The sequence below is a fragment of the Pelophylax lessonae genome (genome assembly GCF_965119305.1).
Source record: "Pelophylax lessonae genome assembly, chromosome: 13".
Lineage (NCBI taxonomy): Eukaryota > Metazoa > Chordata > Amphibia > Anura > Ranidae > Pelophylax > Pelophylax lessonae.
In genome coordinates, this window is record NC_138780.1 from 51,738,937 (window position 1) to 51,765,111 (window position 26,175).

Below are 26,175 nucleotides of genomic sequence, written 5' to 3' on the forward strand. Positions count from 1 at the left end.
CAAAGAATCAGATTTTTTTAATTGGTTCAGTCACCGCCAGGTACACCCGAATAGCCCTTACCACATCCAAGGAATGTAAGGCAATTTCCTTGGGATGTTTCGGCTTAGGACATAGGGACGGTAACACAATATCCTAATTCAAATGAAACCCAGAGACAACCTTAGGAAGGAACGCCTGACAGGGTCGAAACACCACTTTGTCCCTATGAATCACCAGATGAGGTGATCGACAGGACAACGCAGCCAACTCCAACACCCGACATGCAAAAGTAATAGCTACTAAGAAAGCCACCTTCTGCGACAGAGTGAGCAGAGGAAGTTCTTTAATATTTTCAAAAAGAGGCTTTTGAAGCACCGACAGTACCAAATTGAGATCCCACGGAGGCACCAGGGATCGCACCGAATGAGCCAGATGGCAAACTCCCTGCACAAAAGTGTGAACCCAGGACTTCGCCACCAACAGCATTTGGAAAAATATAGCCAAGGTGGAAATCTGGCCCTTGATGATGGTGCCCAGAGCCAAATGTTGATTTACACCCAATTGTAGAAACTCCAACAGGTGAGACACACAAAAGGATTGGGGAGAGGGTAGAACCCCCCCCCCCCCCGAGACTCACACCAAGTAATGTACACCTTCCAAACTCTATGATAAACCTTCCTGGAAGTAGATTTCCTAGCTTTTAACAATGTAGGAATCAGACTTCAACAGCCCTCTGTCCTTTAGCACCTGTCCTTTCAATAGCCAGGCCTCTAAAGCCAGCAACTGTAACGCAGGATGGAAGATTGGTCCCTGAAACAGAAGATCTTCCCTGAGAGGAAGTTTCCAAGGGACGTCTGCTACCAGCCTTACCAGGGCTGGGTACTAAGACCGACAAGGCCAGTCTGGTGCCACCAGAACGACTGGAATCCCCTCTACCTTGATTCTGTGTAGCAGTCTCAACAGAAGTTGTATTGGAAGAAAGGCATAAAATCAGACAATACTGACCCCAAGGGGACACCGGGGCGTCGGCCAGAGGATCCCGCGACCATGACACAAACCTCTGCACCTTCCTGTTGACAGGCCAGCAGGTCCACATCGGGGGTCCCCCACCGAAGACACAGTTGATGAAATACCTCCGGGTGAAGAGACCATTCTCCCAGGTCCAATGTCTGCCGACTGAGATAGTCCGCTTGCCGATTCTCTAACCCTAGAATGTGCACAGCAGAGAGGGCTGGAACATATTGTTCTGCCCACCTTAATATACCAGCCACTTCCTGGGCCACCAGGGCACTTTTTGTGCTCCCTTGATGATTGACATATGCCACAGCCGTAGCATTGTCTGATTGTATCTGCACAAGGCGTCCCTGCAGACGATCCGATCTGTCCATTGGGACAGACAAAGCCTAATCACCTGAATTTCCAGGATGTTGATCGGCTGCCTGAACTCCTCCCGAGTCCAGACACCTTGGGCCGAACACACTCCCAAGACACCTCCCCATCCGGACAGACTGGCATCCGTGGTGATTACAGTCCAATACAGGGGAAGAAAGGATTTCCCCAGACGCAGGGCCGGGGAGCGGAGCCACCATAGAAGAGACTCCCTCGAACCCCGACTCAAAAGGACCAATACAAGGAGGCAAATAAGAAAAGTAAATACGAAATCAAAATGGCTAAAATCAACTTTGAGAGACAAATAGCGGAGGATAGTAAAAAGAACCCTAAGAAATTCTTTAAATATATCAACAGCAAAAAAACTATGACAGAGCATGTTGCACACATAATTAACGATGATGGGAGGATGGTTACAGAGGACACTGAAAAGGCAACCGTGCTGAATGCTTTTTTCTCCTCAGTCTACACAGGAAAAGGAGGGGTACACTGACCATGACTGTATGGTTAGTAGTAATACACAGGACTTTCTGCTATGGCTAACAGAGGGTGAAATCAGGGAAAGGCTGGATAAAATGAACACAAATAAATCACCAGCCCCGGATGGCGTACATCCGAGAGTACTCAAGGAACTCAGTAAGGTTATATCTAGACCACTGTTCCTGATCTTTGCTGACAGTATTAGGACAGGAAATGTACCAGGGGATTGGAGGAAAACTAACGTGATACTGATATTCAAAAAAGGGCAGAGGCATGTCCCGGGAAATTATAGGCCGGTCAGGAGGGGATAAGGGACTATATCGTAGAGTTTGCTAAAGACAACATCATCAGCAGTAATCAGCACGGGTTTACTAAAGGGCGTTCTTGTCAAACCAATCTCTTAACATTCTACGAGGAGGAGGGTGTGAGCTAGATAGGGGCAGACCAGTGGATGTGGTGTTCTTAGATTTCGCTAAGGCTTTTGATACAGCTCCCCATAAGTGCTTAATTTATAAAATAAGGTCTGCAGGTATCGACCAAAAGGTTTGCTCTTGGATACGGAACTGGCTAAAAGGGCGTGTCCAAAGGGTGGTAATAAATAGCGCATACTCAGACTGGTCAGGAGTGGTAAGTGGGGTCCCCAAGGTTTAGTCCTGGGACCAACCCTGATCAATTTATTCATAAACAGCATTGAGGACAGGATCAGTAGTTCTATATCAGTTTTTGCAGATGACACAAAATTGGGCAGGGCAATAACTGCACAGCGTGAAGCAGATATCCTACAGAATGACCTGGACAAAATAACAGAGTGGACAATGACATGGCAAATGAGGTTTAATGTGGACAAGTGTAAGGTTTTGCCCTTGGGGACTAAAAACATAAAAGCAAAAAACACTTTAGGGGGGAACCTTTGGGGGAATCAAAAATGGAGAAAGATCTGGGAGTCTTGGTAGAGGATAGACTAAGCAATAGCATGTCAAGCGGCAGCTGCCAAAGCCGGCAGAATATTAGCATGCATAAAGAAAGGGATGTATTCCAGAGATAAAACTATAAGCCTACCACTTTATAAAACCCTGATTCGACCGCATCTGGAGTATTCTGTCCAGTCCTCAGGAGAGATGTGTTGGAGCTGGAGAGAGTCCAGAGAAGGGCAACTAATTAGGGGACTGGAGGACCTTAATTATGAAGAGCGTCTACAATCGCTTAATTTATTCTGCCTGGAGAAGAGACGCCTGAGAGGGGACATAAATACCTCAATGGTGATCTCAGCATAGAAAAAAAGCTATTCAGTCGCAAGGATTGCATGAGGACTCGAGGACATACAATGCGATTAGAGAAGAAGCGTTTTGACCTCAGGCAACGCAGGGGTTCTTTACTGTTAGGGCTACAAGACTGTAGAATTCTCTACCACAAGAGGTGGTTTCTGCGGGAAGTATGGCTACTTTCAAAAGACTCTTGGACGTACATCTCAAAGATCAGAACATTCAGGGGTATGAGAGACGATTACAGCCACGCACGCCTACACAGGTTGAACTGGATGGACTATTGTCTTTATTCAACCTCAACTACTATGTAACTAGAACTGCTTGTAAGAAACAATGCCTCCAAATACCTTTTTGAGAAGTGTCTTTAGTCATGTCACGTGACTCCCGGGCGCTCTGATAACACAATACAGGGCTACAGCAGAAGGAGCCAAGCTTTCCCTCTGACGTCAGCCGGCTCCTCGTGCTGTAGCCCTGGATTGTGTTCTCAGAGCGGCCGGGAGTCACGTGACCACAAAACTGGCTGCTCGGCTCCTCCTGCTGTAGCCCTGGATTGTGTTATCAGAGCGGCCTGGAGTCACATGACATGACTAAAGACACTTCTCAAAAAAGGTATTTAGAGGCATCGTTTCTTACAAGCAGTTATACAATGCAGAACAGGAGGTTAACAGAGAGGGGCTGGCAGTGACATTTGACTGGTTTATTATGAGTAGCAGAGGGGGAGACAGAGACACAGACACATGGAGCTGGCAGAGAGGAGAGCTGCGGATGACAGAGGAACACAGGCTGACCACGGAGGTCAGAGCTCATTAGCCATGATTATGGTGGTCAGCACAGAGAGGGAGACACACAAAGTGGCAGGATCAGCCAGGTTTTTTACAGTTTCCAGAGGGGTAGGTTAGACAGCACAAGCAGTTTATCTGCTATAAGGAAACAGGATCTCTTTTTTTATTTTTTATTTTTTTTTTAGGGTAACAAACACTTTAAAGCAGAACTCCGAGAAAAAAAAAAATTTCTCTCATGCAGTGGAGCTTTGCCCGCACTGCATGGGTTAACTGCTCATTTTGTCTCGGGACGCACCAAAAAGCTATACTTACCCGGATCCTCAGGAAAATCACGCCCGCCCCACGTCCAGAGGTAGACTGTTTCTGCTGTTCTCTCGTCCAGAGCTGGTCTATGTATCTTGTACAGTATCTCCGGATTTTCTCAGGCAGCTATCCAAGTCCTATTAATCTGGATTACCAACTTCATTTTAAAAAATAAAATATGCAAAGTAATAGAGTATTTGAGGCACTCTATTACTGGTATAATTTTACCAAAGATTTTACAAAAATGAAGAAAATGGTTTACCTGCAACATTGTCTTTCTTAGCTCTAACCTTCACTTGTGCTTTGTTCACATTCTGAATAATAGTTGTACTGTTTGGGAGAAATAATTTGCATTATAATTCTAGTGATCTGGCTCACATGTTGATGTACCAACATCCCCAATATAAAAATACACATCACAAAAAATATTACCCAAGGGACTACAATATCATTTGTAGTGTTTTACACATTGGCAACAAATTATCTAAAAATTGTATAAGATTACATGTTATTCACACCGCCATAATCTTTAAAAATATTTGCATACAGTTACAACAAATAGGAATGAGCATCGCAATTCTCTACTTGCGATCGACAGCCAATCACAGGGGCTACATGATCATAAACACCGCCCCCCCCCCACGTAAATGGCCAGGAGGCACCGGCACCAAGGGGTTAATAGCCATTTGCATTCCTCAGATATTCTGTTAACCGCATCGACTCCTGGTGAAGTGAAATAAAGTTTACAAAACATGTTGAGAAATGAGATGCGCCTTCCTATTTGTTGTAAATGTATGCAAATATCTTTAACTACTTGCCACCCGCCCACCGTCAAATGACGGCGGAGCAGTGCAGCTCTCGTTCTGGGGCGCCATCATAGGATGGCGCACCAGAACAGCCTCTCGGGCCCGCAATGCGGCAATCGTGGCCGCGCCGTGTTGCTAGGACACGGTGCAACCCCGATCTTGATAAAGAGCCAATGACGCAGCTCTTTACCCATGTGATCGTCTGTGTCCAATCACAGCCGGTCACATGTAAATGAGGAAGTGCCGTTTATCATCTGTCAGTGTGTGGCGAGGTGAGCCGATCAGCGGCTCCTCCTCAAAGGGAAGCCTAGGAAAGGTAATCAGGGCACTGATCATCAGTGCCCTGATTACTGTAAAGTAAAAAATAGTGCCCATAAGTCCCCCCAAGCAATGCCCATCAGTGCCCACAATCAGTGCCCATAGTGTTGCCAGTCAGTGCCTGCTCATCAGTGCCACCTATCAGTGCAGAATATTAGTACCACCTCATCAGTGCCCATAAGTACCGCCTCATCAGTGCCCATCAGTGCACATCAGTGAAGGAGAAAAATTACTTATTTTCAAAATTTACTCAAAATTTTCTGTCATTTTTCTTTTTTTTTATTGTAAGATATAACTAACCCAGTGGTGTTTAAATACCACCAATAGAAAGCTCTATTTGTGTGAAAAAAATTATAAAAATTTCATATGGGTACAGTGTAGCATGACCGCGCAATTGTCATTCAAAGTGTGACAGCGCTGAAAGCTGAAAATTGGCCTGGGCAGGAAGGGGGTGAAAGTGCCCAGTATTGAAGCGGTTAAAGATTATTATGGTGTGAATAACATGTGACATTCTAAACTTTTTAGATAATAAGTTGTCAATATGTAAAACACTACAAATTGTAATAAATCAGCCAGTGGTTGTTATTTATTTTCTAGTGAAGTATTCTTGAATATATTTTTGTATCAATAAAATACAAAATTATTTTTAAAGATTTATGGAAATGTACCTTAAAAGTCCAATGTACTTGGAGAAATAAATTTGCCGTTTACTGTTTATGCCATTTTAACAAAGTGGGAATTGTGACACGAATCTAAAATTTAAATTCACACTTCACATAAATGCCTAAAAATTCCAGTATTTTATGCACGTGTGCACTGCAGACTCCACATCCAAGAAAAGTTAGAAGAATTTTTTATGCACGAATACACGCATTTACTATACAGGCCATCCTCATGTTGTTACACAGGATTTTTCTGCCAGGAATTAGATGTTCATACATCAGTACTATATGCAAGAACCCTAAAACAACATGAAAGAATAAATGCTGCTCAATCTTCCTCAAGTCATCTAATGCCAAAACAGACCAATTGTGGGCATTTCATGTTATAGAATACAAAGAAAACATTTTTTTTTTTTTGAGCAGTAGTAAAGTCTGCTTTGTGGTTTTTACCTACAGGTAATCTTATAAGGCTTACCTGTAGCTAAAATGACTATCTCCCAAGCGTGCACCATTTAGGAATTATTCGCTCTTTTGGCAGCTGGTGATGTCACCGCCATGCATACCTGTGCCATTCCTTCATAACGCTGTGCCGTGCCTGTGATTCCCACGCATGACGTAATCGCGGCTCGCCCATTCAAGCTGCCAGATCCCGCGAACTAGGGATCGACCGATTATGGGCAAAGCCCCAATAAATGTCCCCAATACATTGGAATCGGCCCCAACAGGTTACCGATATTGCCGATATTTTGGGAAAGTGCTTGTACTTGAGTGATGCCTGCAGCCAGAGGCATCACCCCCTGTACCGGCGTCTATAGCCAACGGTGGGCTGTCTTGTAATGACAACCAATGTCATTACAAGACAGTCGGGTCTCCCGTCCCACCGGGAGACCCGGGCAACCAGCCTGCATGGCCGCCGAAGTCCCGATCAAAGCCGTATTTGGCTCTGATCGGGTCTCCATGCAAAAACCCGGAAGTGATGTCATGACATCACTTCCAGGTACTGGCGCCAGATTAAAAAAAAAAAATACTTCTGGGTACTCGGTGCCAAATTCAAAAAATTGACAGCATTCAAAACAGCCAAACTTGGCGTTTTTAATGCTTTTATGTGCAGAGGAGGGGTTTGGGGTCTTTTAGACCCCCATATCACTCCACAAGAGTACCTGTCAAGAAAAAAAAAAAAATGTAAATGTACAAAAATAATCGGCCCATATCGGTCGATACCGATACACGAGGACCAAAATATTGGTATCGGCAATGAAAAAAATGATATCGGTCAATCACTACCGCGAACCCAGAAGGAGGTTTGGGTGAAAATGGAAGCAGTGTCAGCGGTGACGGGGCCACGCTGGAGGGCTTCGTTCTAAGGTAATTATTTCACAATGTGCAAGTATGCAATGTATAATAGCAAATTATGCCGTTGCCTTGCAGGGGGATTTCTTTTCTTTCTTTTTTTTCAAATGCCGTGGTTTACCACTGCTTTAACCACTTTCCCACCGCTCACATTGCTGCTACTGCAGCAATGTGGCTCGTTCTCGTCCAGCGACGTAGACCTACGTCGCTGGACTCCTCCCCCTGTAGGCGCGCTCCCGCTGTATTCAGTCACAGCGGGAGTCGGGCCAGGGGAGGAGCGGCGGCGATCGCCGCTGCTCTTCCCCGATCGACGGGGAATCGAGTGAGGAGATCCGCCCGCTTGTGTAAACAGAGCGGGCGGATCTCCTAAGTGACAGGCAGGGACAGATCGGAGTGTTCAGCATAGCTGAACATCCCATCTGTCCTTGTGTCACACAGTCACCCCCCCCCCCCCACACGTTAGTAAGCACCAGGCATACATTAACCCCTCCCTCTCCAATAAAATTAACCCCTTCCCTGCCAGTGTCATTTTTACAGTAACAGTGCATATATATAGCACTGATTACTGCAGTAATGTCACTGGTACCCCCAAAAGTGTCAAAAATGTCAGTCAAGGGTCCGATCTGTCCGCCGCAATGTCGCAGTCCCGCAAAAAAAAAAAAAAAACACCACCAAAAATGACAGAAATCTTTCCCTTAGTTAGTAAACGCAATAACTTTTGCGCAAACCAATCAAAATACGCTTATCGTGATTTTTTTTTACCAAACATAGCTAGCAGAAAACAAATTGGCCAAAAATTTAAAAAAAATTAGATTTTTAAATTTTTTGGGGGGGGAATTTCATATAAAAAAATGTTAAAAATATTGTTATTTTTTCAAAATAAACGCTCTTTTTTTGTTTATAGCGCATGATCAAAAAAAAAAAAAAATCGCACAGGTGATCAAATACCACCAAAAGAAAGCTCTGTTTGTGGGGAAAAAAGGGCGTAAATTTTGTTTGGGTACAGCATCGCATTGTCAGTTAAAGTCGCACAGCACCGAATCGCAAAAAGTGGCCTGGACGTAAGACAGCAAAATCCTCTGGTGGTAAAGTGGTTAACTACACAGGGTACACGATATATTTTCCACCAAATAAATATGTACAATGCTGTAGGCCACAACTGGGTCTTGCTCCAACAGTAATGATAATTTACACAAGAAAAACTGTAAACCAATTGTTCATTTGTCTGACTTTCCAAGATAACATTTTCTCACAGCTCCTTTTCTGCTACAAATTAAATACCTAATCTAATACCCGCAATAAAAGAAATTTCATGCCACAAAAAAGTGACATTTGGCATTACCGTTCAAGCCATGCCCTAAATATTACCCAGTTTGGCACAATGATACTAGAAAGCCTAAAGGTGGCTATACAATAGGAGAATTTAGTTAGAAAATGTTTGTTTGATTTTTTTTAATTGTTAATGGTGCCAAATCAACGTTTGTTTTTTACCTCAGTGGCAAGAAAATCCAAAGGAGCAGGATGGAAATTTTCTTGCAAACAAATGAATTTCTAACAGAAATTATATGGTTTTTGTTCAGTAAAGTCTATTCATTTTAAAACTGAATTTTGAAATCAAACTAAAATTTTTAACTACTTTTCGAACAACATTCATCAAGCTGCTGAATGCAACGTACAATTTTTTGGAATGAAAATATATAAGTGTAAAATATATTGTTATATCTTAATTCATTGCAGTGCTTACCTGAAATCACCTGCTGTAAATTTGGCTTCAGCTAGTGAGAAAGCAGCTTCTCTCATAACCTCTCCCATTAGCATCTTGGTCTGCAACATAAATATTAATGGATTACAAGTTACACACGATAGTTTTGGATACATTGGTGTGGTGATGGTAGGGATCCTGGCTCTCAGTGCCAGTTCACACTTGTGCGATGCGGGAAGGCTGTGAATTCGCAGCCTGTTCCCGCATCCCATCCGCACAAGAGGCAGTACACACTGCCATATGCGATGACACATGACACATGAATTGAGTCCATGCCGCAGGTTTTTCAGGAGCATCTGCTGCCAGAAAACCTCCCACTCAAGTCCGGCTGTGCATTCAGTCCGGCTAGATCGAAACACTGTGGGACATGAAGTGTAGCAGGGCGGCAGATGAAAAGCCGCTAACGTAGACTAGGGGTGTTGAAAACAATCTCTGAATCGATGCATCACGATGCAGGCTTGAACGATTCTGCATCGATGCAGAGAACAGCTGCATAGTGATTGTGATCCTGGTGCACCCTGCCTCTCCTGAGAGAGCTCTGCCAGCGTACTCTAAAACTAAAAAAAAAAAAACAAAAAAAAACGCTGTTTTATGAATCCATCCTACACTGTGTGTTAGTGTAAACCGATGCCTTTATCTCCGATCTTTTATGGCTGGTCACGTGACCTCCAGCCGCTCTCCTCCTCAGATGTAAGGACTACAGCGGGAGGGGCTGAGATCCCCTCTAACATTAGCTGGGGAGGTCATGTGCCCGGCTGCTGTGCTGTCTAATCACATGATCGGCCATAAAAGATCGGCGATAAAGTATCTAGAGGCGGTTTACACTAACAATTACACAGTGTAAGATGGATTCATAAAACAGAGGGGCTGGCAGGAATTTTTTTTTATAACTTTAGGAGTACGCTGGCAGTGCTCTCCCAGAAGACCGGGGAGGGGGGAATCTCCTGGGAGTGCAAGGGACTGTGGAATGTAAAAGGGGGCTGTGCCATTTAGAATTTACTGTTCTAAATAAATACTGTAGTTGTCTGCTTTGTTCAGGCTTTGCTACATGCAGGGAGTTACATATAGTTACATAGTAGGTGAGGTTGAATAAAGACAATAGTCTATCCAGTTCAACCTGTGTAGATGTGTGTGGCCGTAATCATCTCACATACCCCTGAATGTTCTGATCCTTGAGATGTACGTCTAAGAGTCTTTTGAAAGCGACCATACTTCCCGCAGAAACCACCTCTTGTGGTAGAGGATTCCACAATCTTGTAGCCCTAACAGTAAAGAACCCCCCACATTGCCTGAGGTTAAAACGCTTCTCCTCTAATCGCATTGTATGCCCTCGAGTCCTCATGCAATCCTTTCGACTGAATAGCTTTTTTTCTATGCTGAGATCACCATTGAGATATTTATAAATTGCCATCATGTCCCCTCTCAGGCGTCTCTTCTCCAGGGAGAATAAATCAAACGATTGCAGACGCTCTTCATAATTAAGGTCCTCCAATCCCCTAATTAGTTTAGTTGCCCTTCTCTGGACTCTCTCCAGCTCTCTCCAGCTCCAACACATCCCTCCTGAGGACTGGTGACCAGAACTGGACAGAATACTCCAGATGTGGTTGGACCAGAGTTTTATAAAGTGGAAGGATTATAGTTTTATCTCTGGAATACATCCCTTTCTTTATGCATGCTAATATTCTGCCGGCTTTGGCAGCTGCTGCTTGACATTGCATGCTATTGCCTAGTCTATCCTCTACCAAGACTCCCAGATCTTTCTTCATTTTTGATTCCCCCCAAAGGTTCCCCCCCTAAAGTGTATTGTGCTTTTAGTCCCCAAGTGCAAAACCTTACACTTGTCTTTTTTTTTAAAGAGCAGATAAAAAAAAATTGAGTTCTTCTGATGACTTCTTGGAGTTTTGATGAAAACCATGGGCAGTTATGCATCGTGTAATCCAATCGTTGACAGGGTAATCTTAATGGAATCATGAGACCAATGAAGATGCGCACCTCTAGTGTGGACTAGACATATGCCGGTTTTCGGTAATTCGATATATCGCGGTATTGCATAGCCACGGTATTGTTATTGTGGCATTTTTAAAATACCGAGTTTCTCTGTCAAGTCTGCCTGACTTGTGAATTGATACATTTCAGTGAGCTGGATGACTCATTCACTCACTCAGCTAACACCTTTCAGCATTAAGTCTCCTAACTATAAACAAAAATGATTACATTTGTATCTTTTCCTTCCCTCTGCCAGGGAGAAAGGAAGTTTAACCTCTTAAAGACTGGATCTTTTTCTGACACTTGCTGTTTGCAAGTTAAAATCAGTTTTTTTTTTGCTAGAAAAGTACTTAGAACCCCCAAACATTTTATATATTTTTTTAGCAGAGACCCTACAGAATAAAATGGCGATTGTTGTAATATTTTATGTCACACTGTATTTGCGCAGCAGTCTTTCAAACGCAATGATTAGACTTTAATGAATAAAAAAAAAAAAAAAAACGTAACAGTAAAGTTATCCCAATTTTTTTTTTTTTTTGTTACACAGAGAATCGTGAGAGAATCGTGATCTTTATTCCAAGCTAAAAAATCGTGATTCTCATTTTGGCCAGAATCGTGCAGCTCTAATAAATATATATATACACACACACACGCCTAGCAGCCCACATTACATTATTATATAGCCATCAAGCAGTGTCTGGCCTACCTGGTGATGACTGGTCCTGGCGCTCTGATCCGATGGCCTGGTCTTTAAAGGGGCAAATCCTTGCGATCCAGAAGTGGTTAAACCTGCAGGAGGACCGGTGTTTTTATCTATTAATGACTTTACTATTGCTTTAGGCCTGGTTCACATGTATGCGGGTTGGTGGTTCACATGTATGCGGGTTGGCGGTTCACATGTATGCGGGTTGGCGGCCCACATTTGCACAGGCATAGCAGCCCATTGATTTGAACGGGCTGCTATGCCCTCATTTTCCGCAGAAAAAAGGTGCATGCAGCATTTTTTTTAAATTCAGTGGCCTTGAAATCCATCCTGCTTTTGCACCATGCGACTAACCTGCAGTTCCTGCTCTGGCAAGCTTTCTGCATTTTTTGTATACGTGGGCACGGCATTTAAAAATAAACAGTTTGCGTGTGCAGCAACGGCAGGTAAGTCGCATGGTGCAAAAGAAGGATGGATTTCATGGCCACTGCATTTTTTTAAATTCTGCATGCACCTTTTTTCAGCTGAAAACGCAGGCATAGCAGCTCAAGCCCATTCACATCAATGGGCTGCTATGCCTGTGCAAATGTGGGCCCCCAACCCGCATACATGTGAACCAGGCCTAAAGCAATAGTAAAGTCATTAATAGATAAAAACACCGGTCCTCCTGCAGGTTTAACCAATTAATGACTTTACTATTGCTTTAGGCCTGGTTCACATGTATGCGGGTTGGGGGCCCACATTTGCACAGGCATAGCAGCCCATTGATGTGAATGGGCTTGAGCTGCTATGCCTGCGTTTTCAGCTGAAAAAAGGTGCATGCAGAATTTAAAAAAATGCAGTGGCCATGAAATCCATCCTTCTTTTGCACCATGCGACTTACCTGCCGTTGCTGCACACGCAAACTGTTTATTTTTAAATGCCGTGCCCACGTATACAAAAAATGCAGAAAGCTTGCCAGAGCAGGAACTGCAGGTTAGTCGCATGGTGCAAAAGCAGGATGGATTTCAAGGCCACTGAATTTTAAAAAAATGCTGCATGCACCTTTTTTCTGCGGAAAATGAGGGCATAGCAGCCCATTCAAATCAATGGGCTGCTATGCCTGTGCAAATGTGAACCACCAACCCGCATACATGTGAACCAGGCCTAAAGCAATAGTAAAGTAATTTATAAACAACACCTCCTTCAGGTTTAACCACTTCTTGACCACAAGGATTTGCCCTCTTAATGACCAGGCCATCGGATCGGAGCCGAGCGCCAGAACCAGTTATCACCAGTTAGGCCAGACACTGCTTGATGACCTATTTTAGGCCTGGTTCACAGAGTCTGTACTGACTGACTATATAATAATGTGCATAAGTGAACCAAAGCCCCTAAATTCAGCAATGAAATTGAAGTGAGGTGGAAATTTAATAATTTAAATTTAATAATAGAATACCGTGATAATACCGTATACCGTGGCAAAACCTTAATCAATTAATCGCAGCATGAAAATCTGATACCGTCACAAGCCTAGTGTGGACGGGGCCCATGCTCGTTGAAGCTGCTTACGCCTGGTGCCAACAGTGAAAAGTCCAGGCGCTAAGATGCAAATTCTTGTCCCCGTGGCGACCTGGGATTGGTCGAGCCCTGCCTTAAAACGATTCTAATACAGTAAAACCTTGGATTGCGAGCATAATTCGTTCCGGAAACATGCTTGTAATCCAAAGCACTCTTATATCAAAGCGAATTTCCCCATAAGAAATAATGGAAACTCCAATGATTTGTTCCACAACCATTTATTCATAAATCCTTCAATTTATAGTCCTTAGAAAAAGATTATAGCATTGCGATAGGTTATATAACCATAAAATGTCCATCCACAAATAGCCGCTTCCACAAGGGGATTAGAAGCAAAATCCAGCAGGAGCTACAGAGTATCAAAGAGAAGAGAGGCGCCTCTAAGTGTAGCAATATGGTTCCATTTAATGAAGGTACAACATTTAGCAACTCACATGGTTGATGAATAAAACAGGCACATCTAAGTATGCAGGCATCCGGGGTAAAGCTGTCCACAAAGACCATCTTCTGCACCGCCGGCTGCCAGTCTGTAATCCTGACCGGGAAGATCACCCTGCAGTAAAGCGATCTGAAAGCGAGGGGCAGCATGGAAGGGATGACGTAGATGATGGTGCGGAGGATGGTCCTATGTGGACAGCTTTACCCCGGATGCCTGCATCCTTAGATGTGCCTGTTCCAATCATCAACCGTGTGAGTTGCTAAATGTTGTATCTTCATTAAATGTAACCATATTGCTACACTTAGAGGCGCCTCTCTTCTCTTTTATACTTAGCTGTGACTTGAGGCTACTTGTATATCAAGACATCGCTTGTATATCAAGTCAAAATTTATTAGAAAATTCTGCTTGTCTTGCAAAGCGCTCTTAAACCAAGTTACTCTCAAACCAAGGTTTTACTGTACTTCTATGCACCATCCAAAAATGTAAAAAAAAATAAATAAAATATTAGGCTTGACATACACTTTAATCTAGAAACTATGCTATACAAAAATGTAGCATTACATTTTTTATAGGGATGGTTAGTGGGAACACTGCAAATAAATGTAGTAACAAGTTGTTTTTTCCAAACTGTACCTCAATAATTTTTTTAAGGATTTGTCGGAAGCGCATAGTTAAGGCATCAGACTTTTTCTTAAGAAGATTGCGTCCTGTCTGGGCACCTTTCAGACGAGCTTTCATGATGGTCTGGGCCCTTAAAATAGAATAGAGATAAAGGGTATTACTGGTTGTTAATAAACAAGGCTATGTTAGAGAGAAAATGAACATACCAGATGTATAACAGTGTCAATGATATATTGGGAAAACTGGATTTTTGTCTTACCGTAAAATCCTTTTCTCTGAGCTTCACTGACGGTCACCGCTCCATGTCTTCTCGACCATTGGGCTTTTGCTGCTCTCTCTTCAGGAGTAGGACTAGGCGGAAACTATTTTGGCTACGCCCTTGAGGCAGTCCCAGGGGGTATACCATCACTTCCTGCTATAGGACTTCAGTTTGTAACAAGCAGTGTCAGAAGAATACATAACTCAACCCAACAGAGGGGCGGGTGCTGTGTCTGTCAGTGAACCTCAGAGAAAAGGATTTTACGGCAAGACAAAAATCCAGTTCTGTTTCGTTCACTGACAGACACAGCTCCAAACCATTGGGATGTCCCAAAGCAGCCTGCCCCTTACGAGGTCCATCTGTAAGAACAAACTAAAGAATCTGATTTCCGAATCGGCTCAGTCACCGCCAGGTACACCCAAATCGCCCTGACGACATCCAAGGAATGTAAAGCAATTTCTTTAGGATGTTTAGGCTTAGGACATAAGGACGGTAACACAATATCTTCATTCAAATGAAACCCCAAGACAACCTTAGGAAGGAACGCCTGACAGGGTCGCAACACCACTTTGTCCCTATGAATCACCAGGTAAGGTGACCGACAGGACAACGCAGCCAACTCTAACACCCTACGTGCAGAAGTAATATCGACTAAAAAGGCCACCTTCTGCGACAGAGTGAGCAGAGGGAGTTCACTAATGTTTTCAAAAGCCGGCTTTAGAAGCACAGACCAAATTGAGATCCCACGAAGGTACCAGGGATCGCACCGGAGGAGCCAGATGGCAAACTCCCTGCACAAAAGTGTGAACCAAGGACTTTGCAGCCAACGGCCTTTGTAAAAATGTGGCCAAGGCAGAGATCTGGCCCTTGGTGGTGCCCAGAGCAAAAAACACTGGTCTACACCTAGTTGTAGAAACTCCAACAGACGAGACACAGAAAAGGAACACAACTCCGACAATCCTCTGTCCTTCAACACCTGGCTTTCAATAGCCAGGCCGTTAAAGCCAGCGACTGTAAAGCAGGATGGAAGATTGGTCCCTAAGACAGAAGCTCTTCCCTGAGAGGAAGTTTCCAAGGCCTGCGTACCAAGTCCGGCAAGGCCAGTCCGATGCCATCAGAATAACTGGAATCCCTTCTACCTTGATTTTCTTCATTTAAAAACACCCCCGCACACCGCTGGAGCACCACAAGAATCAGCGTACCCGCGGCGCTGTATAGCAGAGGAAGGATCGTATTCCCACTAGAACTCAGCACCCCAGAGCTGAAGAGCACCAAACAGCTTGCCACACTGCGACGACACTGACACTAGAGGCCCACGCAGCACATCACTGCACTCAGACTACAAGAAAATGGCCGTTGCTATTTTCAATGGGAAACCAAAAAACATGGCCACGGGAATACACAAACATGGCCGTCGAAGCCAGGAAACAGCTTGCATGGCAAAATGGCGGCACCACGCAGGACCCCACGGAAATAAGCATCCACCAGGAAGAAACCCCCAAGAGACCCCCCCTGCAGCACCAAGGTACAGGCACCCCCAAAAGGGGGGCCGAGAGAGAAACACACCCACTGCTCTCTGGCCCAACACCAGTGAAGCCCACCCACATGAAAACACATCCGTGCCCCCCAAAAGGGGACTAAGGGGAGGAGACGGGGGGGGGCAGGTGAGGGTGACCGACGAAGGGAAATCCACTAGGGAGAGGGGGGAAAATGTGAGGGGGAGGGAGGACACAGAAGGGGGCCTACCATCCCCAGGGAGGGCCTGTGAACACCCAGCAATTCTCAAAAGGAAAAAAAAAAAAGAGGGGGGGACACTACTCACCACACCATGGCATTAGGCGGGCACTGCTCCCAGCAGTCAACCACACCATCTGTGGCCCAAGGTAGGCTACGACTCTGATCTTGACTGTTGTCGTGACCAGGGCTATGCAACCTCGCGAGGTGTTTCACCTGCCAGCAAACCCCCATCCAGTGGGACTATGTCGTGGCCAACCTAGCGTGGAGCGAATAGTTGGATCGCTCTCGCAGGCCAGACTGGGAAGACCGTAAGGGTCTAGGATATCCAGTGCAACGCCCAGTTCAGCTGTTGATTGTAGTTCACATAGGAACAAAAATAATAAAGAAAAGAGAAAAAAAAATTCCATGACCGCAGATCCCAGCAGAGAGCAAGGGCCTTACTCCTGACTAGGCAGAAAAAAACTGAAGTCCTATAGTAGGAAGTGACGGTATACCCCCTGGGACTGGCTTAAGGGGCGTAGCCAAAGCGGTTTCTGCCTAGTCCTACTCCTGAAGAGAGAGCAGCATAAGTCCAATGGTCGAGAAGACATGGAGCTGTGTCCGTCAGTGAACAGACGAGAAAACAATTATTCAGATAGTTTATTAAGGCTTTTTTTTTTTTTTTTGCTGTTCCCTTTATCATCATGTGATCTTTACAAAACATTCACTGGTGGTGAATCACTGTCATTTAAACCAAATGCACAAAGAAGATTCACCTGCATTAAATATTAGGTGGAAATCTGCTACAGATATCAAATAATGCCATGGTCTGACCAGGAGCTACACAGCATTATATCCCATAACTTATAAAACAAATGGTAACTGTCTGCCCAAGCTGCTAGAAAGTAGTAAGGAGGTGAAGGGTAATAGATGTATTATCTCTCAAAACTGAAACATATGCATCGATTAAAAGGCAACATTTCAGTAAGGCTCGGTTCACACTATGGCGACACGACTCCTTACTACTTCGGGGGCGACTTGTGCATTACCATGCACCACGACTTCGGAGCGACTTGCAGGGACTTCCCATAATGGAGGTTTATGCAATTCGCTCCGAGGTCGCCCCGAAGTAGTACAGGACCCTTTTTCTAAGTCGGAGCGACTTGTGTCGCTCCTATTAGAACGGGTTCTGTAGCGGTCAATGGACCGTGAGGGAGCGCAAATTGTCAGGCTGACAAGTCGCGCTAGTGTGGACCGGCTCTAATACCAATTTAACCTGACATTCCAGGTTGATTCATACTAAAATATAAACACAAAAATAAATTTTAAAACATCTGCCTACTGTTAGATTGAACAAACCCCCCCCCCCCCTATATACATATTCTCATTCACAGCATATACACAGGAAGGTCTTATATAGACAGGTGTGTGGCTAATCAAGTCCAATCAGTATAATCAAACACAGCTGGACTCAAATGAAGGTGTAGAACCATCTCAAGGATGATCAGAAGAAATCACCTGAGTTAAATATATGAGTGTCACAGCAAAGGGTCTGAATACTTAGGACCATGTGATATTTCAGTTTTTCTTTTTTAATAAATCTGCAACAATGTCAACAATTCTGTGTTTTTCTGTCAGTATGGGGTGCTATGTGTACATTCATGAGGAAGAAGAATGAACCTAAATGATTTTAGCAAATGGCTGCAATATAACAAAGAGTGAAAAATTTAAGGGGGTCTGAATACTTTCCGTACCCACTGTATACTCATTACATTTGGCTGCTCTGGAACAGAACTACAATATCAGCTCACCGGATGTATACCAATTCAACATAATGCACAACGTGTTATATCAGGGGCAGAAAAGGAAGCTGTGATGAGGTTACAATTTCTCAAACATACTTCAGAAGAGGGGTGTTGTCTAAGCAAGTCTTGCTTATAAGGTCTAGGGCCAGTGTTTCTCCTTTTTCCAGCCAGGGCACTATTGAAAAGTATGCGCTTCAATTCATTACAAAGGTGTTCTTTCGGGTTGAGGTTAGGCCAGTCAAGTTCCTCCATCCCAAACTCGCTCATTCATGTCCTAATAGACCTTGCTTTGTGCACTGGTGGAGGGCAGGGAATTATGGTGTGGGCTTGTTTTTCCAGGGGTTGGGCTTGGCCCCTTAGTTCCAGTGAAGGGAACTTTGTGGAGAGCGGTTTGGGGATGGCCCCTTCCGGTTCCAACATGGTTGTGCCCAAACAAGGCCCATAAAGACATGGAAGAATGAGTTTGTGGTGGAGGAACTTGACTGGCCTGCACCTCAACCCGATAAGACTGGGATGCCATTAAAGTTCATGTGCGTGTAAAGGCAGGCATCCCAATACGTTTGACAATATAGTGTACATGCACACACACACACCTCACAAAAGTGAGTACACCCCTCACATTTTTGTAAATATTTTATTATATCTTTTCATATGACAATATTGGAGAAATTACACTTTGCTACAATGTAAAGTAGTGAGTGTGCAGCTTATATAACAGTGTAAATTTGCTGTCCCCTCAAAATAACTCAACACGCAGCCATTAATGTCTAAACCGCTGGCAACAAAAGTGAGTACACCCCTAAGTTAAAATGTCCACACTGAGCCAAAAGTGTCAATATTTTGTGTGGCCACCATTATTTTTGAGCACTGGGCATGGAGTTCACCAGAGCTTCACAGGTTGCCACTGGAGTCCTCTTCCACTCCTCCATGATGACATTAAGGAGCTGGTGGATGTTAGAGACCTTGCGCTTCTCCACCTTCTGTTTGAGGATGCCCCACGGATGCTGAATCGGGTTTAGATCTGGAGACATGCTTGGCCACCATTACCCTCAGCTTGTTTAGCAAGGCAGTGGTCGTCTTGGAGGTGTGTTTGGGGTCGTTATGTTGGAATACTGCCCTACAGCCCAGTCTCTGAACGGAGAGGATCATGCTCTGCTTCAGTAAGTCATAGTACATGTTGGCATTTATGGTTTCCTCAATGAACTGTAGCTCCCCAGTGTCGGAAGCACTCATGCAGCCCCAGACCATGACACTCCCACCATTATGTTTGACTGTAGGCAAGACACACTTGTCTTTGTACTCCTCACCTGGTTGCCGCCACACACCCTTGACACCATCTGGAACAAATAAGTTTATCTTGGTCTCATCAGACTACAGGACATGGTTCCAGTAATCCATGTCCTTAGTCTGCTTGTCTTCAGCAAACTGTTTGTGGGCTTTGCGCATCATCTTTAGAAGAGGCTTCCTTCTGGGAGGACAGCCATGCAGACCAATTAGAAGCAGTGTGCGGCATATGGTCATAGCACCGACAGGCTCACCCCCCACCCCTTCAACCTCTGCAGCAATGCTGGCAGCACTCATACGTCTATTTCCCAAAGACAACCTCTGGATATGACACTGAGCACATGCACTCAACTTCTTTGATCGACCATGGCGAGGCCTGTTCCGAGAGGAACCTGTCCTGTTAAACTGCTGTATGGTCTTGGCCACCATGCTGCAGCTCAGTTTCAGGGTCTCAGTAATCTTCTTATAGCCTAAGCCATCTTTATGTAGAGCAACAATTATTTTTTTCAGATCCTCAGAGAATTCTTTGCCATGAGGTGCCATGTTGAACTTCCAGTGACCAGTATGAGAGAGAGTGACAACACCAAATTTAACACACCTGCGACCTTGAAACACTAACGAGTCACATGAAACCGGGGAGGGAAAATGGCTAATTGGGCCCAATTTGGACATTTTCACTTAGGGGTGTATTCACTCTGTTGCCAGTGGTTAAGACATTAATGGCTGTGTTGAGTTATTTTGAGGGGACAGCAAATTTACACTGTTATACAAGCTGTACACTCACCAATTTACATTGTAGCAAAGTGTTATTTCTTCAATGTTGTCACATGAAAAGATATAATAAAATATTTACAAAAACATGAGGGGTGTACTCACTTTTGTGAGATACTGTGTATATATATATATATATATATATATATATACACACACACACACACACACACACACACACACACACACACACACACACACACATACATACATACATACACACACACACACACACTCTCTCACAAAAGTGAGGAGACCCCTCACATTTTTGTAGATATTTTATTATATCTTTTCATGTGACAACACTGAAGAAATGACACTTTGCTACAATGTAAAGTAGTGAGTGTACAGCTTGTATAAAAAAAGAGACAAAAAGTCTCCTGTGTTCAAGTGCTGTGGTAAAGGGACAGCTGTATTGCTGGCTTCTAGGCTCTTGCTGCCCTCTCAGGACGATAGGTATCCATATAGACTAAAAACATAGAAAACAAGAGAAGGACTCCTCAGTGGAGTGACTTGCATCTTTTATCCAAATGGGGTGTAGGCCTACCCGTTCCCTTATGCAGCAGGGATCGCCAGGGGGACTTATCGTGGGCCTTAAAATGGATCCCATGATGACCTGGGTGCCTTATCCCCATCTATGGTGGGTGACAAAGAATCAAACGGCTACCCCAGGTCACGCCGAGGTCTCCTTAGAACGCACGCTCACATTGGGAACCAGGAAGTCCCAATGCGCATGCGTTCCACCAATAGCCACGTCACTTCCGGTCTCGACCGACGTCACATCCGACTCGGTCGGGAACCTGGAAGCTACGGGCCCAAGCGTCTGAAAGAGGAGTAGACTTAGCAGTAAAATGCCAATGACTGCTCAAGAAAGGGCCCTGTAAATAAAAACAGGAAGGCTATAATTGTGTCATGGGTTACCTCAAAAAGAAACAGCACATTGAAATTCTATACAATTATATTTTGATAATGCATGCCATATATAGAATTAATAGATAATAAAAAGATAAAAAGGCTATGACCAAATTAATTAGTTGTATCATATAAAAGACCAATTCAATGAATAAATAGATACATAAAAAGGGAACACCCTATTATATGAATCCCCAAGGAGGGTCCCAGAAAGCACCCAGGGCAGACAGGGGTCCGTCACAAGGGACTAAACTGCCTCTATGCTACAACTAGGACAAAAATTCTAGAGGTGAATTACTAGGTCAATAAACTAAAATAGATAGGACTAGACCAAAAACAGGACCCAAAAAAAAAAAAAAAAAAAAAAAAAAGGGGGGGGGGGGGAAGATATACCCCACTTAGGCTTACAGTAAGAAGAAGGGCTCTAAACAGGCTGGTGGACAAGGATTGTTGGAATAAAAAAGAAGAGGAAACAAAATTTTAAGAAAAGCAATTAGAACTATATATTAATTTAGCAAAAAGGTCGAGGAAATGACATCACTGACTGAAGCTAAATTTCCTCATTCAACCCCTTGGGGGTGAGGGAACCTAAGGTAAAAATCCAAAATGCCTCTCTACAACAAAGTCTCTGCGGTCTCCTACCATTGTTTAGGCCAGCAAATTTACACTGTTATACAAGCTGTACACTCACTACTTTACATTGTAGCAAAGTGTCATTTCTTCAGTGTTGTCACATGAAAATATATAAAATATTTACAAAAATGTGAGGGGTGTACTCACTTTTGGGAGATACTATACATACACATATACATACAGTGCCTTGCGAAAGTATTCGGCTCCCTTAAACTTTGCGACCTTTTGCCACATTTCAGGCTTCAAGCATAAAGATATAAAACTGTAATTTTTTGTGAAGAATCAACAAGTGGGACACAATCATGAAGTGGAACGAAATTTATTGAATATTTCAAACTTTGTTAACAAATAAAAAACTTGTATGAGCTGAAAGTTTAGAGGGACGGCCAGGTCTTCGTAGATTTGCATTGGTCTGATACTCCTTCCATTTCAATATTATCGCTTGCACAGTGCTCCTTGGGATGTTTAATGCTTGGGAAATCTTTTTGTATCCAAATCCGGCTTCTCCACAACAGTATCTCGGACCTGCCTGGTGTGTTCCTTGTTCTTCATGATGCTCTCTGCGCTTTAAACAGACCTCTGAGACTATCACAGTGCAGGTGCATTTATACAGAGATTTGATTACACACAGGTGGATTCTATTTATCATCATTAGTCATTTAGGTCAATATTGGATCATTCAGAGATCCTCACTGAACTTCTGGAGAGAGTTTGCTGCACTGAAAGTAAAGGGGCTGAATAATTTTGCACGCCCAAATTTTCAGTTTATTTGTTAAAGTTTGAAATATCCAATAAATTTTGTTCCACTTCATGATTGTGTCCCACTTGTTGATTTCACAAAAAATTACAGTTTTATATCTATATGTTTGAAGCCTGAAATGTGGCAAAAGGTTGAAAAGTTTAAGGGGGCCGAATACTTTCGCAAAGCACTGTGTATATAATTATTTAAAAAATAAAAAAACAAAAAACAAACATCTTATACTTACCTGCTTTGTGCGATGATCCTCCCCTTCTTAGGCCCCCTGCCGGCACTCCTGGATCCTCCTCCTCTTCTCCGAGTGCCCCCATATCAAGCAACTTGCATGCTCGCTCCCGTGCCTTGCCACAAGACACACAGAACAGGGCTTAGACAAAACCCTTGCTTTCTCCTTATTAGCTCACTGGCTGTGATTGACAGCAGGGGGAGCCAATGGCTCCCGCTGCTGTATCTCAGCCAACGAGAAGGCAGAGACCCGGGAGAGCAGCTGCTGTCATGCACATTGCTGGATCGGGCAAGTAGTGTGGGGGGCTGCGGCCAGAGCTGTATGCAGGATTTTACCTTACTGGCATAAAATGCATGAAGGTAAAAAACCTTCAACGTTCACCACCATAAAAAAAAAAACTTGTTTTGCAAGAATGTCTAAGGCAGGCCATACACGATGCGAATTTCGAACGATCCGCTGATCGATAAACGAAAGCGGAGCTCGCGTACAGGATGCGAGTGTACCATCAATTTGATTAGAAAATCGTACTTCCAAACACTATTTTTGTGCTAGTATGGGAAGTGATGCAATGTTGTTTTGTCCATTTAACCACACCTCTACTGGACACCCCCCTAATGTACTGTGTTTTGTTAGGTGAAATCATACAACTCCCCCGTTAATGATACGAAATTTGGCCAATTTTCGCAAAAAAAAAAAAAACAACATGTTGGATCAGTCAATTTTGGCTATCATACGAAAATCGCGTGTCGCACATACAACACCAACGGTACGAAAAACGATCGATTTTACGTTCAATTTGGATTTCCGTTCGAAATTTGCATCGTGTATGGCCTGCCTTAGGCCCCGTTCAAACTGGGGCGATCCGACTTCCAGGGGCGACCTCCGAGGTCGCGGTGCGAGCAGCGTGCCGTGACCTCGGAGCGGCCGGCACGGACTTCATAACATTTAAGTCAATGACGGTCACTCCGGGTCGCCCCAAAGAAGCTCCGGACCCTTTTTCTAAGTCGGAGCGACTTGTGTCGCTCCTATTAGAACGGGTCCGCAGCTTCCCTAAGGAAGGCGACCTACGGCGACCTGTGAGGCGACCAGGTCGCCTCACAGGTCGCCCCAGTGTGAACGGGGACTAAGAAGAGGCTGGTTCATGTTGAACATCCATGTAAACAAAAACAAACAACATCCATGTAAAACAAAAACAAACAATAAGGCCCTAGTGTCGGTTCACACTATTCCGACCCAAAGTCGCCCGACTTCGGGCGACTAATGAAGTCGCCCGTGCGGCGCGACTTCGGCGCGGCGTGCAACGACTTCACATAATGGAAGTCAATGCAAGTCGCTCCGACTTTGCAAAAAAAAGGTGCAGGAACTTTTTTCTAAGTCGGAGCGCCTTGAGTCGCTCCTATTAGAACGGTTCCATTGCACAGCATGGACCGCTACTTGTCAGGCGACCAAGTCGAAACAGTGTGAACCGGCACTAATACATTTAATATTCAACATTTACAACCCAGATCCGCGGTTTACCATTTTCTAATCCAATTTACTGTTACAGCAGTGGCAAACAAAATTTGAACACAACATTTTTAATATCATTCAGTATCTAACCTTGTATAGGTGAGGCAGAATTAAGTCACGTTGTCCTGCATGTTTATAAATGTATCAGTAAACCCTCCCTACTGGTTTCTACCATAGTTAGCTTGCAAACACTGGCAGTGAACTGGATCCAGTTAAGTCAGGAAATTCTGCCTCTTTGTTTGTGGCTAAACATGGCTTGTATTTACAGTGTGAAAAGGCATACCTCCTGCCGAACAAAAAGAATTCCAGGGATGATGCACATATATACACATAATAAAAACTATAATTTAATATGTAAATTAAAATATATGGGAAAATAAACAAATGTGTTTGTATTTTACTGAAATAACTGAACTACACGAAAAATGAAAGCCAAATACAGTACAGTATAGTAATAGTATAGTAATACTAAATACAGTACAGTACAGTATATAGGATGGGGCAACAATGAGTATAACATATCATTTGGTGCTCAAACAATGGCAATTGTCAGAAGAAACAAACCCAACTCCATAGCGGGGCGGGGTGGGTGCTGTGTCCATCAATGAACATCAGAGAAATGGATTTTACGGTAAGTCAAAAATCCCATTTTCTCTTTAGTTCATTGACAGACAAAGCACTTCATCTTCTTGACCGTAAGCAGTGTCAAACATGAGGGGTGGGAACAGCAGAACAAAACAACTTCTCCAAGGCTAAGAGCCGGTTCACATAGCAGCGACCTGACTTGCCGGGGCGACCTGTGAAGTCGCGGTGCGCAGCTCGCACTGCGACCTCGGAGCGGCCGGCACGGACTTCATATCATTGAAGTCAATGCAGGTCGCTCCAGGTCGCCCCAAAGAAGCTCAGGACCCTTTTTCTAAGTCGGAGAGACTTGTGTCGCTCCTATTAGAACGGGTCCTGTGCTAATCTATGTCAGGCGACCAGGTCGCCTGACAAGTCGCCCCAGTGTGAACCGGCTCTAAAATTAGCCAACCAGGTAACTTGGAGCTCAAATGTCAACAACTGAAGCTCACCTTAAAAAAAACAAAAAAACACCCTCAAAGAGGATAAGTCCTCCAAAAAGCAGCCTGCAAAACTTTGCAGCCAAAGGTAGCATCCGCAGATGCCAACGCATCCACTTTTTAAAACGTAGTGAATGTGTGTACAGACGACCAAGGTGGCCGTCTTGCAAACCTGCATCACTGATGCCTGGTGACAGAAGTCCCAGGAGGCACTAAGCGCCCGAGTAGAGTACGCCTTGACAGGGAAAGGAGGAACCTGACCCTTAATAGAATAAGCCTGAACCACAGTCGGTCTGATCCATCTGGAAATAGTCGCAGCAGGGGTAGCCAGCCCTTGCGAGGTCCATCCGTGAGGACAAATAGTGAGTCTGACTTCAGAAAAGCCTTTGTAGCTGCCAGATACCCCTTATTGCCCGAACCACATCCAAGGAGTGCAAAGCAACTTCCTTAGGATGCTTAGGCTTGGGACACAGAGAGGGCAACACAATGTCTTCATTCAGATAAATATCAGAGACGACCTGTAGAAGGAACGACGGACATGGACGAGGAACCACCTTAACCCTATGAACCACCAGGTAAGGTGGACAAGACAGCACCGCCAGTTCAGACACCCTGCGAGCAGAAGTAATGGCCACCAAAAAGGCAACCTTCTTAGACAACGTAAGCTGGGGAATCTACCTAATATTTTCAAAGGGTGGCTTCTGGAGAACTGACCACACCAAATTGAGGTCCCAGAAAGGCAATGGAGACCGCAACGGGGGAATCAAGCATCCTGTAGAAGGTATGCACCAACGAGTGTGTGGCCAACGGATGTTGAAAGAAAACCGCCAAGGCCG

The 26,175-nt window shown here is 44.2% G+C and overlaps 1 protein-coding gene across 1 annotated transcript in view; it reads right to left on the reverse strand.

Annotated features, from left to right (window-relative positions):
• The window catches only part of ATP6V1D (ATPase H+ transporting V1 subunit D), a 64,164-nt gene that overhangs the window by 25,399 nt on the left and 12,590 nt on the right, over positions 1 to 26,175 (reverse strand). The window contains exons 2-4 of the mRNA XM_082242583.1: positions 14,419 to 14,536; positions 9,080 to 9,159; positions 4,462 to 4,529 (exon numbers count right to left, since the gene is read on the reverse strand). Of these exons, the coding sequence (XP_082098709.1) occupies positions 4,462 to 4,529; positions 9,080 to 9,159; positions 14,419 to 14,536 (266 nt within the window). The remainder of the gene's footprint in view (positions 1 to 4,461; positions 4,530 to 9,079; positions 9,160 to 14,418; positions 14,537 to 26,175) is intronic.